Source organism: Paralichthys olivaceus, chromosome 1 (genome assembly GCF_024713975.1).
Source record: "Paralichthys olivaceus isolate ysfri-2021 chromosome 1, ASM2471397v2, whole genome shotgun sequence".
NCBI classification, from domain to species: Eukaryota; Metazoa; Chordata; class Actinopteri; order Pleuronectiformes; family Paralichthyidae; genus Paralichthys; species Paralichthys olivaceus.
Genome location: NC_091093.1, coordinates 18,138,616 through 18,155,064, shown reverse-complemented (window position 1 = coordinate 18,155,064; position 16,449 = coordinate 18,138,616). Strand labels below are relative to the sequence as shown.

At 39.8% G+C, this 16,449-nt stretch overlaps 1 protein-coding gene across 2 annotated transcripts; it reads left to right on the top strand.

The window, feature by feature from the left end:
• The first annotated feature begins 317 nt into the window (after positions 1-317).
• dhx38 (DEAH (Asp-Glu-Ala-His) box polypeptide 38) lies at positions 318-16,195 on the top strand. Of its 2 annotated transcripts, none has more exons than XM_020098813.2 (27): positions 318-592; positions 1,375-1,700; positions 2,440-2,633; positions 2,905-3,048; positions 3,145-3,307; positions 3,431-3,549; positions 3,646-3,722; positions 3,825-3,980; positions 4,131-4,292; positions 4,393-4,500; positions 5,355-5,473; positions 5,589-5,726; positions 5,814-6,000; positions 6,692-6,877; positions 7,003-7,143; positions 7,295-7,405; positions 7,615-7,731; positions 7,888-7,995; positions 8,132-8,244; positions 8,696-8,904; positions 10,080-10,234; positions 11,110-11,265; positions 11,554-11,688; positions 12,142-12,267; positions 12,360-12,455; positions 12,807-12,928; positions 15,206-16,195. In XM_020098813.2, exons 2-27 carry the CDS (start codon positions 1,378-1,380, stop codon positions 15,285-15,287), a joined length of 3,747 nt encoding a protein of 1,248 aa, XP_019954372.2. In that variant the 5' UTR covers positions 318-592; positions 1,375-1,377; the 3' UTR covers positions 15,288-16,195. The 2 variants fall into 2 exon arrangements, with proteins under 2 accessions (XP_019954372.2, XP_019954371.2); XM_020098812.2 differs by having other exon boundaries at positions 2,437-2,633.
• The last annotated feature ends 254 nt before the right edge of the window (positions 16,196-16,449 follow it).

Sequence of the window (16,449 nt, the reverse complement as noted above, 5' to 3'; positions counted from 1 at the left end):
TTATTCATTTATTTTTTAAGTTTATTATTATTATTTGTAATATGGTTGATGTTGTAATAGTTAACTGATAATCATAGTGGTTAGACTATTAATTAAATAATAATATTGTAATTTATATTTTTATCTTTTCTCTTACTTATTTTTAAGTTTATTGTTATTATTTTGTAGGATTGTTCCTGTAATATTTTAATTATAATAACAGTGGTTAGATGATTGGTTTAATAATGATATGTTATATGTAGTCATGGTTTATTTAGTTTATTCGCTGTTTTTTCCTCCACTCCATCAAACTCAACCGTTTAAATAAAACTTTGACTAGGTTTTTTTTCTGACGCGGAGAATTGTGGGATAGCAATGGCTGCCGTCTTGCTTGTTGTAAACACATACGTCGTGTTTTCGAAAGCCGCGTTTTGAATCATATTCAGTGACAGACGGAGGTCCTTCGTTTCCTGGACCACTTTTCCTCCATTACCTGAATTTAAATATTTGTTTTGTCCGGATATTTTCTGTATTTCAGACCCGGAGGACCAGGCGACAGTTCCCCCCGGTTAGCAGCCGGCCTCGGCTCAGCTAACGCTAGCTGCTCCCTGAGGTACGTAAGTGTTTCGTGTCATCTAACAAGACTCATTTTAAACCTGTGGAAATATAATGTCTTCATGTTTCTTCATCAGTAATAAACCTATTCTCGCGGAAACGTCTTTACGTTAAACTGTAAAAACGTTGCTGTTGACGCTAAACGAAAAGAAGAGCTCTAATGGAGCCGAGTCCACACTTGTGATCTTTTACCAAGGAATCAGCCAAAGACGAGGATGTTGGTGATAAAGAATTGAATGAGTTACGAGCCATTAGCTAAGTTATGGGGATTGTTGTTTGTCATGTTGTGTCTATGTATATGAATGTTTTATTCTATGTCGCCCCTTTGAGCATTATAGGTCAAATTATTGTTCTGATGGTAGATGAAGACAAAGGCCTACTTTCTTCAATAAGGACTGAGAACGTTTTGTGGAAATGAATTGTATTGACAAAGAACACGAGCATATTCTTAGTTGTTATTAAAGTGATATTCTAATTTATAATCTTTTTATATGTTCTAAAATGTGAAAGTCTTCACGTAAGCTTCTATAACAGTAACTGAATATCTGCAGGTTTTGGATTGTTGGTTGAAGAAACCATTTGCAATGCCAACTTTGACGCAGGGGACTTGTGATGGGCTTTTAACTTTCAACTGCAAACTATTATTATTATTATTATTTAATATTCATAAATTAGAGACAATAACAGAGAAATGACTGAATGATAATTACAGTGATTGTCCTGGACATTTAGTATCGTTACATGTTTTCACCTCCTCCACATGTTCTTATTTCTCCACAGATTATGGATGACGATGTGTCTATCCATAGGCTGGAAGGGACTGATCCAACTGCTCAAGTTGGTGGTCTTATAGTAAAGAAGAAGAGTGCTGCAGCAGAGCCCCACGTTTTTCGGGCACCCACCCCACGCACCTCTTTGCTGGGCTTGGATCTGCTGGCAGCCCAGAAACGGAAGGAGCGTGAAAGCAAGGAACAGGCAGATGCAAGTGAAGACAAAAATAGAAAGAAGTCAAAGGTTTCCTCCTACAAGGACTGGGAGGAAGGTAAAAGTGACTCTGGGTCTGATGAAGAAGATGATGATAAGAACAGAGGTGCTAAGAAGGAGAGGTAAGTGTCAGAATAAATACTATTCTTTCTTTCAAAGTTCTTTTTATTGAATTTCGCAATTTACACACACAAACCAAAAACAATGCAATTCCCACCCCACAACGTACATCCCCTACTCCTGCTGTCACCCAGTTGGCCACACTGGCTCCCTGCACATTTTTGAAGTGTATACACAATGACAAACCATCGTAATTTAAGGCACTTAGTGCCGTGGAATGAACTAAAAAAATGTAAGAAATATATAAGACATCATTACAGGTCAGACCGAAGCTGCATGTTGTGTGTCAAGGGTCCCAGCCTAGTGATGTCATTATTCATTCCTGTATTTGTGTGAAAGGTTTGTCAAACAATATCCGAGGGGATCTCCACACCTAAACAAATTTCCTTTTGGAACCCCGTAGTCTGTACCTGACTTTTTCAAGCTTCAGGTTAAACAGCACTTCCTTTATCCAGTGGGAGACTGAGGGCAAGACAGCATCCTTCCACCTCAAAAGTATCAGGCGACGAGCCAAGAGGGTTGTGAAAGCTACGACCCTTTGATCCCCATCAGGCAGCTGCATCCCCTCAGGAATAATTCCAAACAGCAACATGAGGGGGTCTGGATCAATTCTAACCATTAATACTATGGAAAGAGCTTCGAAAATAGCTTGCCAATACCCCTCCAGGTTGGGTTAGGGTTAGTATACGTGACTGTAGTAATCTACTAATGTGTAAAATATTATTTTTGACTCCCCAGCAGGAAGTATCGTGTGACTGGCTCTGAGACACCCTCAAACCCCGGAGGGGTCAGTGAAGAGTTCAAACAAAGACACCAGCAGAGAGAGAAAGACAAACGTGAGCATGGAGTCTACGCCTCCTCCAAAGAAGACAAGAACAGAGAAAGAGACAGAGAAAGGAGCAGAGATAAGGGCAGAGACAGAAGGAGTGAAAGAGGTGAGTCTAATTATGAAGCAGTCATGTAACACTGCTTTAGTGCGATTAGACTTTTTTTTACTATATATTAATGATAAACTATAATAAAATGAAACATTACAATAATAAATCACATTTAATGATTATTAGATTTCTTTATTTGTTGTAAAATGGATTGAGTATTTGAAAACATAATTGGAAGGTGAGTCAGCATTGAAAGCTAATGGTATTTGTAGCCCTGTTCAGCAGGCAGCATTGTTGAGACTAACCGTACCTTGTCTCTGTCTTTCAGATGAGCGAGAGGGTGGCCATAGTCGTGGAAGCAGCAGTAGCCGGTCAGAGCGCAGTGAGCGCTCGCAGAGAGATGGCTGGTCCGATCGCATCAGCCGGGGAAGTAAAAGAGATGAACCTCTGACACCACAGCATCGTCCAAGAGGTAATTTACCTTAATATTTCTTTTTATCATAATTTCATCATCATTAGTATCTATACAAAACACATTCTTTACATTGTTAAATTTAATTTCAAACAGATGGTGTCACACCCTCACGCTCAAACTGGGAAGAGGATGACAGTGGTTATGCCAGTTCAAGGCATTCCCAGTGGGAATCTCCATCCCCAGCCCCATCTAACAGAGAGTCTGATCGCTCAGAGCGAAGTCATCGTTCTGGCCGAGAAAGTGAGAGGAGGGACAGGTAAAACATCCATTATCCATTCTGTCTTACATGTTCCTTCCCTTTCCCTCAAAGCCTTAGTTTCATGTGGGGAAAAAAAATGCTACTTGATGCCTACATAGCATGTGTCTGCTATGTGTTTAGGTCTGTCAGAGGACGTTACCCTGATGACACACCCCTGCCTACCCCATCCTATAAGTACAACGAGTGGGCCAATGACAGAAAGCATTTGGGTTCTACACCTCGATTATCACAAGGAAAAGGTACTATACTGAAAACAAGCCATTTATGCTCACATGTAAGATTGGAATACTCTATGTCTGATACCATTACTTAATCTGGTGATATTTCTTCCTCAGGTAGGAAAGAAGATGGTGAAGGAGGATTTATGTTTGATAATGAGGGTGAGAAAGAACAGTGGGAGGATGACCAGAAGGTGAGTGGTGTAGTTGTCCCTCATTTTAGCCTCATTAAAGCTATTTGCTATTTTCTGTTGATAAGGTTTTTTATACAACTCCTATTCATCACTGTTTTGCAGCAAGCTGACAGAGATTGGTACATGATGGATGAAGGCTATGATGAGTTCCACAACCCTTTCACTTCCACATCTGAAGAATATGTGAAGAAAAGAGAACAGATCCTTCAGAAGCAGACACAGAAAAGAATATCTGCCCAGAAGCGACAGATCAATGAGGTACAGTGCTTCATATCAACCTATTCAGAACTGCGTGCCTGCACAGACATATACAAAACTGTGTCTGTGTACTTATTTGTCTTTTGGTTTTTTTTGGTGCTATTGTCTGTGTTAGCATGTCTTTTTAACAAGCTGTATTTCTTTTCTCAGGATAATGAGCGGTGGGAGACCAACCGTATGCTGACCAGTGGTGTGGTGCAAAGGTTGGAGGTGGATGAAGACTTTGAGGAAGACAATGCTGCTAAGGTTCACCTGCTGGTTCACAATCTAGTCCCTCCTTTCCTGGATGGAAGAATAGTCTTCACAAAACAGGTGACCAAGACTAGAATATTTAACAATTATTCATTGTCTTGAACTTGAGTTGTTTGTTTTGTTTTAATGTGTGTGTGTGTGTTTGCTTGGTCTGTTGCAGCCAGAGCCTGTCATTCCTGTGAAAGATGCTACCTCTGACATGGCCATTATCTCTCGAAAAGGCAGCCAGCTCGTCCGCAAACACCGTGAGCAGAAGGAACGCAAGAAGGTTGGTTGGATTGATAATTACTATTATTTTACTAATTTACAGTACAGTGGCTGTGTGGTCCTGCTCCCGATCAGGTCTTTACATATGTATGTGATGCTGTTTGACCCTGTTTGGGAGGGTCAACACATTATTCAGTAATGCTGTTAGTATGAGAATACTATAAAATGACTATGAACAGTCCTGGATGTCTGTAGCTCTCACTGGTTAAAGCATTCAAAAATAACACTGACTCAAATAATTACATCTGGCAGGCTGAATACCCATACATTTTAAATCATACAACAGTATGCAGGTATGATATGTAAAGTATGTTTCAGTAGCAAACATGCACAGAACTGACACTGTGAGGGAAATGACACAAGGCCTAGAGAAGGTACCAGTAGTTGTTTAGTTTGGTGAAATGCAAGTTGTTCAAGATTAGTAGAGGAAGTAATAGTATACCTACCAAGTGTTGATAGACAGTTAATATCACTGCTGTTGATGTATTAACTTAAAACCGGTATGTGTTTAAAATTTGATGTTTCCATCTTTTTGCAGTGAGATATAAATAACAGACATGATCTTCTCTCTGCTGTTGAGAAATGTTAATGGGGTTCGTTGGTTAACACCTTTCCATTTGATAAAGCAAATGCTGTCTAACTTCATCACAGCAGTAAATAAGTTATGTATGTTTACCTTACCTGGTCGAATGATGACATTTTCACTGCAAACGATCATCAGCAAAGTAAAACAACTTGATAAATGTGACACCAAATGCTTTGTCATCTTTCTGGTTGTTGGATGTGCATGGAAATGCAACCTGAAGCTCCAGTCTTCATAAACACATGATATAATTGGAACAATTCTCTTTTCAGGCACAGCACAAACACTGGGAACTGGCGGGCACCAAGTTGGGAGATATCATGGGGATCAAGAAGAAAGAGGATGAAGATGGAGGCAAAGCAGTAGGCGAAGATGGCAAAGTTGACTATAGGTGAAATTTCAAAATGTATTTTTCATAGTGGATGGGCTTAATTAACAGAAATGTAGAAGGAGATTGTCTGTCCCACCAAATTCATTTTTTCCAATTTGTTTGGTCTGTCTTACAGAGCAGAGCAGAAATTTGCTGACCACATGAAAGATAAGACAGAGGCCAGCAGTGACTTTGCGAAAAAGAAGACTCTTCTGGAGCAGAGACAATACCTTCCTATCTTTGCTGTCAGACAGCAACTTCTTAACATCATTAGGTATTGTTACCCAGAGTGTTCGCATCAAAACTGATCAGTTTTTCTTTGACTGAGTTATAATTTGGACTGTTTACTGTCCATCTGCAGGGACAACAGCATAGTGATTGTTGTTGGGGAAACAGGCAGCGGGAAGACTACGCAGCTGACCCAGTACCTGCATGAGGATGGATACACAAGCTACGGCATGGTGGGATGTACTCAGCCCAGGAGAGTGGCAGCAATGAGTGTGGCCAAGAGAGTCAGCGAGGAGATCGGCACCAACCTGGGAGAAGAGGTGAGAGGAGCTCGAGCAGACAACCAGCTGCATCATCTCTGATTGTCCAAACAAAATGAATGTCCAATATAAATTAATTTGCTTTGGATAGAAAGACAATGTTGTAAAAAAAAAATATATATATGGAGAAAATCTATTCAGGAGCTCATTTGTAGTTGTAGCTAATTTGGCAACTTTAAAATTTAAGGGAAGTATGATTTATTGATTCTAATTCTAATTTGCTATGTTGAAGATAACATTTAATAAAACATAATTGAATTGTTGAGATCTGGGAACAGACACTACACAAACAATCATGGCAGCAGCTTTAATGGTGTGTCTAAACAGTTTCAATATAAAATGTCTAATCATCTAAAATGTAGATTAACATCGATTATTTTTTATTAAGTAGTTTCATTAATTTCTGCAGCTAGGCTAGATGCAATGGCTTGTCTGAGGGTCCTTCTGGCACACACTTCATACAAAGTCATTTGTGATGTAATAACACCATCTAGTGGACAAAATGAAAACGTAATGCTGGCATGGAGTTTAGTTGGGTCTGAACTGAGAAACATCATTGAAGGAAAACATCGGAGAGACTTAAATATTAGATAAGAGTAGATTAAGTAATAACTTTTATATTTGATTGCATTTTTTATTTTAAGCTTTGTTGATATTCTTAGTATTTATTGATTAAAACTGTTCCCTGCAGGTGGGCTATGCAATCCGCTTTGAGGACTGTACATCAGAGAAAACTCTGATAAAGTACATGACGGACGGTATCCTGCTCAGAGAGTCACTGAGGGAGTCCGACCTGGACCACTACAGCGCTGTTATCATGGACGAGGCTCATGAGCGCTCCCTGAATACTGATGTACTGTTTGGTTTGTTACGTGAGGTCAGTATACAACTACATTAAAGACCAATCTATTTTGGTTATTTACAGAACAGGCAACTGTGTGTGGCTGTGTGATTCAGTCTATGGTACTCACTTTGTCACTTTTATCCACTGTTTCCTGCCAGGTTGTATCTCGACGTACTGATTTGAAACTCATAGTTACTTCTGCAACTATGGACTCAGACAAGTTTGCAGCATTTTTTGGGAATGTACCAATATTTCATATCCCAGGAAGAACGTTTCCAGTAGACATCTTGTTTAGCAAGGTATGATGATGCTTCCATTTAATTTTTTATTTATTTATTTATTAATTTTTTACATAATACATCTTTAATTTTGTAAATCTGAATTAAAAGTATTGTGTTTGAGTTGTTTTGTTTCATGTTGGGCTGATTTGTTGTGTTCTGCGATGTGTAGACTCCTCAGGAGGACTATGTGGAGGCAGCAGTGAAACAGGCGCTGCAGATCCACCTCAGTGGGTTGGTGGGAGACATTCTTATTTTTATGCCCGGACAGGAGGATATTGAGGTGAGGGAAATGCTTGATGTTTTAGCCAAGTGACTGATTTGAATTTCATGTAGAAAAATAATTTTTTTGTAGATTTCTATGTATGAAGTAATCTGTGTAATCAAGAAAATTAAATCCTTATCTATTCTAAACTATCTCTGTTGACAAGGAACAAGAGGTATTGTCCATTGTGTGTTCTGAACTTATTGAGTATTTTCTTGTCCCTGCAGGTGACCTCAGATCAGATCGTGGAGCGGTTAGAGGACTTGGAGAACGCTCCGCCTCTTGCTGTGCTTCCCATTTACTCCCAGCTGCCGTCTGACCTCCAGGCCAAGATCTTCCAGAAGGTTTTTATCAGTCACTGATAGTAATGTTGTTTTTGTACATGCAAATGGATTTTCCATTATTTCACACAAAATTCTGCACTTTGTCTTTGAATAATTGTAATGAAGATGAGATAGAGAACATAATCTGCTGGTTTCCTTTCTTTTATTCTGTGTTAGGCTCCAGATGGTGTGAGGAAATGTATTGTTGCAACAAACATTGCTGAGACTTCCCTCACTGTGGATGGAATTATGTTTGTGGTGGATTCAGGATACTGCAAACTTAAGGTACTCCAAAGCCTCAGTCACATTTTAAATGAATTGTAAACTTACCATGCTGCCGTTTATCACAAAACATTTTCTTCTGTGCAATATTTATGCAAACTGACACCATTTATGTTTTTCTGACTTCTTCTGTCAACAGGTTTTCAATCCACGTATTGGAATGGATGCACTACAGGTTTATCCCATCAGCCAGGCTAATGCCAACCAGCGTTCAGGCAGAGCAGGACGTACAGGACCAGGACAGTGTTACAGGTAATAGTCAGGCACTTGTCTGCTGTCAGCATTCACTTACAGGCACAAAGTTTTCCACGTTCAGGTTTCAGCAAAGCTTTTCCTAACCTGAGGTTTTAATTAGAATAAAGAAAGATATTCTTATTTTGTCATTCGTTTTTATGGACTCCTGAGAGCAGTAACAAGTTTTAATACTTTTATGTTTTTATTAGTTAACATTCTTTACACAGCTTTACACCAAGTAGTTACAGTTAAGGTAGTTTAGTAACAAATTGTGTGTGTGTGTGTTGCGTGCTGGTTTTCTCCACTCACATAGAAATTTCCACACACAAAATTGCAGAATGTCCATATACATTCACATTGTTCTTGAGATATAAACTCTTATATTTTACTTAATTAAAATTAACAGATTTTTTTATTGGTTGTTTCAATTTTACTCTTTGTCTTTCTCTGTGCCCTCCTCTCTGTCCAGGCTTTATACTCAGAGTGCTTATAAGAATGAGATGCTGACCACCACCATACCAGAGATCCAGAGGACCAACCTGGCAAACGTTGTCCTGCTGTTGAAGTCTCTGGGCGTTCAGGATTTGCTTCTCTTCCACTTCATGGATCCACCACCGGAGGACAACATGCTCAACTCCATGTACCAGCTCTGGATCTTGGGGGCTCTGGACAACACAGGTGGGTGGTGAACAGGCATATGATGTCATCGTGATACATACATATACAGTGTGTTTTTAGTATGATTGATATTTTAATATGTTTTGAGTTGAAAAACTTTCACAACTAGTTATAACAGCTTTATTTTTGCCATGTCACTCAGAATTAGAATTTCTAGTTTTCAAGCAAAAGTGTGAAGCTTTCCCTAGTTTTTCTGTGTCTAATGTGAGAATAAACTACGCTCAATGACTAAAACATGCAAGTTGTGAACACCACTGGGGATTTTAGGACATTAATCTGTCCTTTTTTTAACTTTATCCATATCAAATGACATTTTATAGACCTATTTTGGACTCTAATCAGATACTAATGAAAATAATCATGTTAATTAGTTACAGTCCTTAAACTAATTATTTTCCAAGAGTAAGACAAAATTATATTTTTCTATAGAATAACATTTAATACAATTTAAAATAAAGTTTTACATCAGCTCAGTTCAGATAATTTTTATGGCTTCTAATAATGATGATGTTATGGAGGATATTGTGGATTTGAGGCTCGTATTTTCCTCTCAGTGCCGCTCTGAGCTGCTACATTATGCTGCTGACACCACAAACACATCTTGTGTTGTGGATGCTGCAGTGATGCAGACACTGCAAACAGGCCTGAAGGAAGTAGTTTTGAGGTTTAGCCAGTGGAGTAATTGCCTAGTTACTGATCCTGTGTTTGATTTGACTGGTCGGGTCTCATTTCCGTCTCATCCTTAGTCAGATTCCAGGGGATTTAGGGATTTGGGGATAGGGGGGGACTTTTGATGATTCCCTGTATGGTGTGTTAACAGCAGATTATCTCTGATTAAGGCTTACCTGCCCCAAACTGGCTGCTCTGCTTCTCTGCTTTTTCTCCTAATAAGCTTCTTAGACTCTCTCGTCTAATCATTTAAATCAGAACTGGCAAAGTTTTTGATCTCACTCTCTTTTTTTTTTCTGTACAAGTATTCTCAACTGTCAGCAGTTCATCCTGCTCTCTCACGGCGATAGACAAATAAGTGTCACATTATACTTGCTTCACTCACACGCCAGCAGGCTTTTGATGGAAAAGAAGCTTATCACTTGGCTTATTCTTGTTCTCTCTATATTTTTCAAGTATCATGCTCCTGTGTGACCTTCCAATTGTGTTCTCTTTTGCCCTTTCAGGCTCTTTGACACCAACGGGTCGTCTGATGGTGGAGTTTCCCCTCGACCCTGCCCTCTCCAAGATGCTTATTGTGTCCTGCGACATGGGCTGCAGTGCTGACATCCTCATCATCGTCTCCATGTTGTCTGTGCCGGCCATCTTCTACAGACCAAAAGTACATCTCATTTGATTACTTTGTGACTGAAATGCTGATACACAACTGAAATAACGTTTGTCCACTTTTTGTGAAGTCCCAGTACAAAATAGATGGGAGGCTGCCAACCTTATTGTTAAATTAAAAAAAAAAAACTAGAGGGTGCTCAGAGGCTGCATACCTCTGCCAAGGGTAACGCCCTGTCTGTGAGAAAATAAATCCTGGATCCGTCTGTTTATCTGGATCCTCTCCAAAATTTAATAGGTTCTTCCGTGGGTCACGTCCCACCCCTCTGCAAAATTTCATGGAAATAGGTTCAGTAGTTTTTGAGTAATCCTGCTGACAGACAAACAAACAGCAATGAAAATATAACCTCCTTGGCTGATTTACATTGTTATGTTAACGTGGCTCTGATCCATACTTATATATTTATAGTGGGGTCATATGAATATGGGGTCACTTGTAGTGATGAACCCATTGAGAATTATGACCTGACTACAGTTTTCCTCAGCTCTATAGCACCTTATAACATTTTTCAGCTGATTATTTTTCAGTTTCCCTGCCCACAAATTGACTGATCTTGTTCAGATCAGGTTTCTCTACTTCAATAACATAGTTTTTGGCTGTTTTCAGTGAGAAATCCCACTGTACACCTTGTGCCCAGCACTAATTAGCAGAACTAGTGTGGTTAGAGAATAGGTCGTTTGTGGAACAGAGGGTGAATAATGGACTTAAATTTGCCAGGTCTGCAAGAGATTGCCTCCATTTCAGTGCTAACATTGTTCCCTATCTGATGTGCTGAAAAAAAAGGTGTTTAAATATGTACCTACATTTAGTTCACAGCCTGTTTCCACCACATTGTCAAAAACAATTGTTTGTTCCATTTTGCTTTGCAGGGTCGTGAGGAGGAGAGTGACCAGGTGAGGGAGAAGTTCTCAGTCCCAGAGAGCGACCACCTCACTTACCTGAATGTGTACATGCAGTGGAAGAACAACAATTACTCCAGCATCTGGTGCAATGACCACTTCATCCACACCAAGGCCATGCGCAAGGTCAGACTCCCACTGCTCACTGAAAACCTGTCGTTCAGTTTGCACTAAATTCCTGCAGGCACATTTCTCAATCTACACTTTGGGTTGTTTTCCCACCTTTAGTCAGATGTTTGAATACATGTATCATACAATCCAGGTCCTTTGAGGCCTGATCAGTACATTTAGTCAGTAATATGGCTTCTGATCATTCATTTTGTGATGCTTAGTGATGTCTTTTCCCCTCAAACATTTGATTTGAGCTTGTTTCTATATTTCTACTTAAACTTCAGTATTTTCGGTTCTGTGCAGGTGCGTGAGGTGCGCTCTCAGTTAAAGGACATCATGGTGCAGCAGAGGATGAACCTGGTTTCCTGTGGCTCAGACTGGGACATAATCAGGAAGTGCATATGTGCTGCTTACTTCCACCAGGCTGCCAAGCTGAAGGTACCGTCTGCTCTGTGGGCTTTCCTCGGTTAATATGTCACGCCCAGCGGCAACTGGTTGTGGAAGCATAATTACAGAGTGGTGAAATATCCTGTCTGGCCTCAGTGCGAAGATCTGGAAGGGAATTTGAAATCATGACAATATAATCAAGGTTCTCAGTTTAACTTATGAGTAGCCAACTAACCCAAGCAATCACAGCAGTGCTGGATATATTCATATAGTCATTTATTTTCCTGCTGCCTCAGCCTGGTGAAGAAGCAAATTAGCCCAGATGATCTGCTTTGGTTCGACCTTAAAGTGTAAACACACACACACACACACACACACACACACACACACACACACACACACACACACACACACACACACTTCTCTACACAGACTCCCTTTGCCTCATCCAGAAATTCTGAGTGGCACATTGAATGTGTTATTTCTGCATGTGTTTGCTCCCAGGGCATTGGTGAATATGTGAACGTGAGGACAGGCATGCCCTGCCACCTCCATCCCACCAGCTCTCTGTTTGGTATGGGCTACACCCCCGATTACATCATCTACCACGAGCTTGTCATGACCACCAAGGTAAGGAATAGGTTCACTTATTAACTTAAACAGCATGAAAACAATTGATGATACATGTGTTGTTGATGTTAAACTTGTGCTTTGTGTTGTAGGAGTACATGCAGTGTGTCACTGCAGTAGATGGAGAGTGGCTGGCAGAAATGGGGCCCATGTTTTACAGTATCAAACATGCAGGGAGAAGCAGACAGGTAAGACGAGACGCTCAACTCCATCCCCACTGAGAATCAAAACAAATAGAATAGTAAAATGCATTGGACTCAGTATGCAAGCTTTCTGTTCGTGACGATTTTTAATTTATCACAGATTAACACGTATGAAAAATAAAAATACAGATTTGTTGTGCAAAGACTGCAGCCAAGTCCTGAAGTCTGGTCGCAGCATATTAATGTCCATCCAGGTTTTAGATGTGATGAAAAATCACAGTTGGATGTCCTCATACTTTTGGTCATTCCTTAAATATACCTTGTGCCTGTATATACTCACACTCTGCATTGACTAAAAGTGAACTTAATATTTGTCTTATTTATTCCTTTTCTCAGGAGAACCGTCGTCGGGCCAAGGAGGAGATCACCAACATGGAGGAGGAGATGTCCCTGGCTGAGGAGCAGCTGAAAGCGCGCCGAGAGGAGCAGGATAAGAAGAGCAACACCGGCAGCGTTAAGTAAGTCTGCTACCATCTCTCCTCCTTTTGGTTCCTCTCCACACACGGGCTCATCCAACAATAGTCCCCCATGGCCTTCATTTTCCATACACAGATAGAAACGTTTAATTTACCTAGCTCGCTGCCAATCCATAGCTTCTGCCCTCCCCCCTCCCACTCTCTCCCCTCCAACTCTCTCACTCTTCCTGATGAGCTTTTCTCACCTCTGGTCCCTCCAGACGAGACAAAAAGAAATAATATTGACTCCTGGCTGACCCCCATTACTGCAGCAATTTAAATTGTGCCATAGCAGAGTAGGGAACGGAGGAGAACGTTCATTTTCAAATTAGACCAAAAAATTAATTTCACACCCGCCCACAGCTTTACACAGAGAGAGGTAATGTTATAAAGACAGATTTTAAAAAGAACCTTTATAGTTAATTAATCAGCTGGTTTATCTGTCCTGAGTTTGTGTGACGACGCCTGTGACGGTTCTTTTCAAAATGATCGTATACCTGGAGTGTGATTATGAATTAGATTTAAGCAGAGGAAGCTGAACATGTGATAATGAACACTGAAGGCTCTCCTGGGCTCTCGGCTTCCTTTGTCCTGCGGCCTCACAAGCTTTTCCTCTACGAGTTCAGTGCGACCATGATGAAATGTTTTGTTGGCTTCACCTTCATGTGGCGGCTGCTCGTCACCTGTCTGCCTGCCCACTAGCACAGATCAGTGGTGTGATGTGACGTGTGAAACACTAACAGGACTATTTCACTCCTTTAATTTACATAGGGCTGAATATTAAACCTCACTGAACATGTCAAACTTAATTTAGGTTTTTTCTTTGTCTTACATGACTTTCAATTAATTATCTTTGGGGCTGGGACAAAATTCAACATTTCAAATCAAATTTAATTTGCATAGAGCCAAGTCACAACATACCTTATCTCAAGGCACGTACATAATAAGACCAAGAGTTTACAATACAATGTGAAGAGAGTTTATGTTATATGTTATAGACCAATTACACTTAAAGAAATTAGTCTGTAGATGATACTAAACGTTGGCATCAAATTCATCTCAGATTTGCATAACTCTTTATACAGTTTAGGCTGTTTCTGATGAAGATTATAATTTGTGATTTATTTAGATGTATTTCTCATACAGCTGGAGATAAACATGTTCATACTCCTCAAACAAATATACAAACCAAAAAAAGCTTATTTCGCTCACTACTTACCATTTTAATCCAGCTAAATATGTGTTGATTTATGATGAACATTTTCCCACAACTTCAGACACGTATGACTTAATATTTGTTAAAGGTTACACTGTTGTGTCATAATCCAATGAGCAGGTGTTCATTGTTTTCATATTGTACAGAAATTCATGGAAATAAGTGGATTTCTCTAGATTGTATTATAAAATAGGTATAACCTAATGTAAATGGTCTTACATGCAGATTAGTTAGTAAAAACCAAATCTGGGTTCAAATCCTAGACATGAACTCTTCGTTTCTACATTAGAGCCCGAACCATATATCATTTGGCAGATGATATGAACATATCAGCGTTTATATAAGTTAATAAGAGACCACATTTATGTTTGTATTTTATATAAATATAATTTTTTGTTGTATATATTTATTTGTTATCTTTTCATTTATAGTTACATTTATGGTTAAACTTTAAAATATCAAGCATCAATTACATAATAAATCTTAGGAATTATTGACAAATGTATAGTATATTTATGGGTTTGATATATTGGTATCTAACATTTTGTATTTCCTAATATTGGTATCAACATCATTCTCTAAATCTCCACATGTGAGAATCGCTGTCATAAAACAAGTCGACTCCCGAGTATCAGAAACAACAATTTCTCCTGAAGTGAACAGACAGAGGGACACAGTGACAGAAGGGGGTTATGGCCTGATGGCTGTAATTGCTGCAGGTGTGTGTGTGCGTGTGTGTGTGAGAGAGAAAGATGGAGAGACGGGGGACGTGTGGGCAGTGTGAGGGTGTCACGCCACTGTAGTTAAAGATGATAGATTGTGCTGTCAGAGGCGTCAGGCTCTACGTCCCAACTCTCTTCACAGAGACACCAGCTCGTCTTTTCACTCTTCTCCAGTCCTGCTGCTTCTTTCAGCTGCACAGTCAAGTTTTTACCTGCTCACTGGACCTAACACACCTCCCTATTGTCAGAAGTGTTTAGCATGTGATTTAATGTAAAGATGAGACTGAAAACTTAAGTATATTGTCTCTCAAAACTAAGACTTTCCATCCCTCTCTGATCCAGGGCGGTGAAAATCTGCACACCGGGAAGAAAAGAGCAGACCCCCATGACACCCAGACGCACCCCCGCCCGCTTTGGACTGTAACATTCCTCCAGGACGTTAAATCGCACCAACCACTTCAGCTCCTGAGAACTCGACATCATCCACACTTGGACGACACCAGCATGAAGAAACACTTTGCTTCCAGCAGCTGTCCGTCCCTCCTAGCATGGCCATAACCACCTGCAGTTCATATACTGACCACTAGAGTGAGAACTTGTATAAGGCACAAGACCCACAGATGAGTCTCTCTCCACCTCCGTCATTCAGCTGTTACCATGATACAATCGTAGGAAGGCTGAATAGTTTTTATATGTGAACATGGCTCAGAAGAGTTTTTACAAATATCTCTTTCATGATTTTAGCTGAAGTGGAAACATTTTGTTTTCTAGATTGGGTTTGTTTTCCATCCTGACCGTATCATCAGTGATAAACAGTGATCATGTAGTTTCAAATTTACCTGTTGTTTTAGTGTGTGTGACATGAAGTGCTCCTCAATGAGACTGAAGCACTATTCAAACTGCACGAGTGTCTTCACACACTGGATCTATATTCAAATACGCACACATCACACTCATGCATGTTTAGGCAGTTGACCTTTTTCTACTTTCAGCTCTGACATCGTGACGTGACACAGTTTTGCTTCATACGAAAGCTCTGCACGCCAGATTAAACACATCAGCTGTTTTATTTTCATGTCCCTCATGTTCAAGGCGGTTTTCTTTGTGCTTTTCCTCTGAATGGTTGTTTGTCATCATCTTTTAAATGTGTGTTTTTGTTGCTTGCCCTCCTCTGATGTCTCAGCTGATCACAAACAGGAAACTGTTTAGTGGAGGCCATGTGTGTTTTTTTCTTCTACATGGACTCTGACAGCTGCAGGACATCCAATGGATTTTTTTTTTGAACATTGTTTGTAAATGAAACAAATTAAAATAAATGTTAGTTTTTTTTAAGCCGACGTGATTTTATTTATTATTATAGTCACTGTTTGATTTTGTCATTTCAAAGGGTTTGGAATTAGTTTCGCAGCAGCGTGAATGAAGGTGAATAAGTGAAAGTGATGCAGTTTGTTTTAAGTGACACACTGATGGATCTCGTCAGTGAAAAGTCTCTGTTTACATGTATTCTGTCAAAGATTTGCACTTTTCCTACAGAGATTTAATCAGAAACTGCCGTTAAAGACTCTTGAGGTGTGCAACAAAACCTT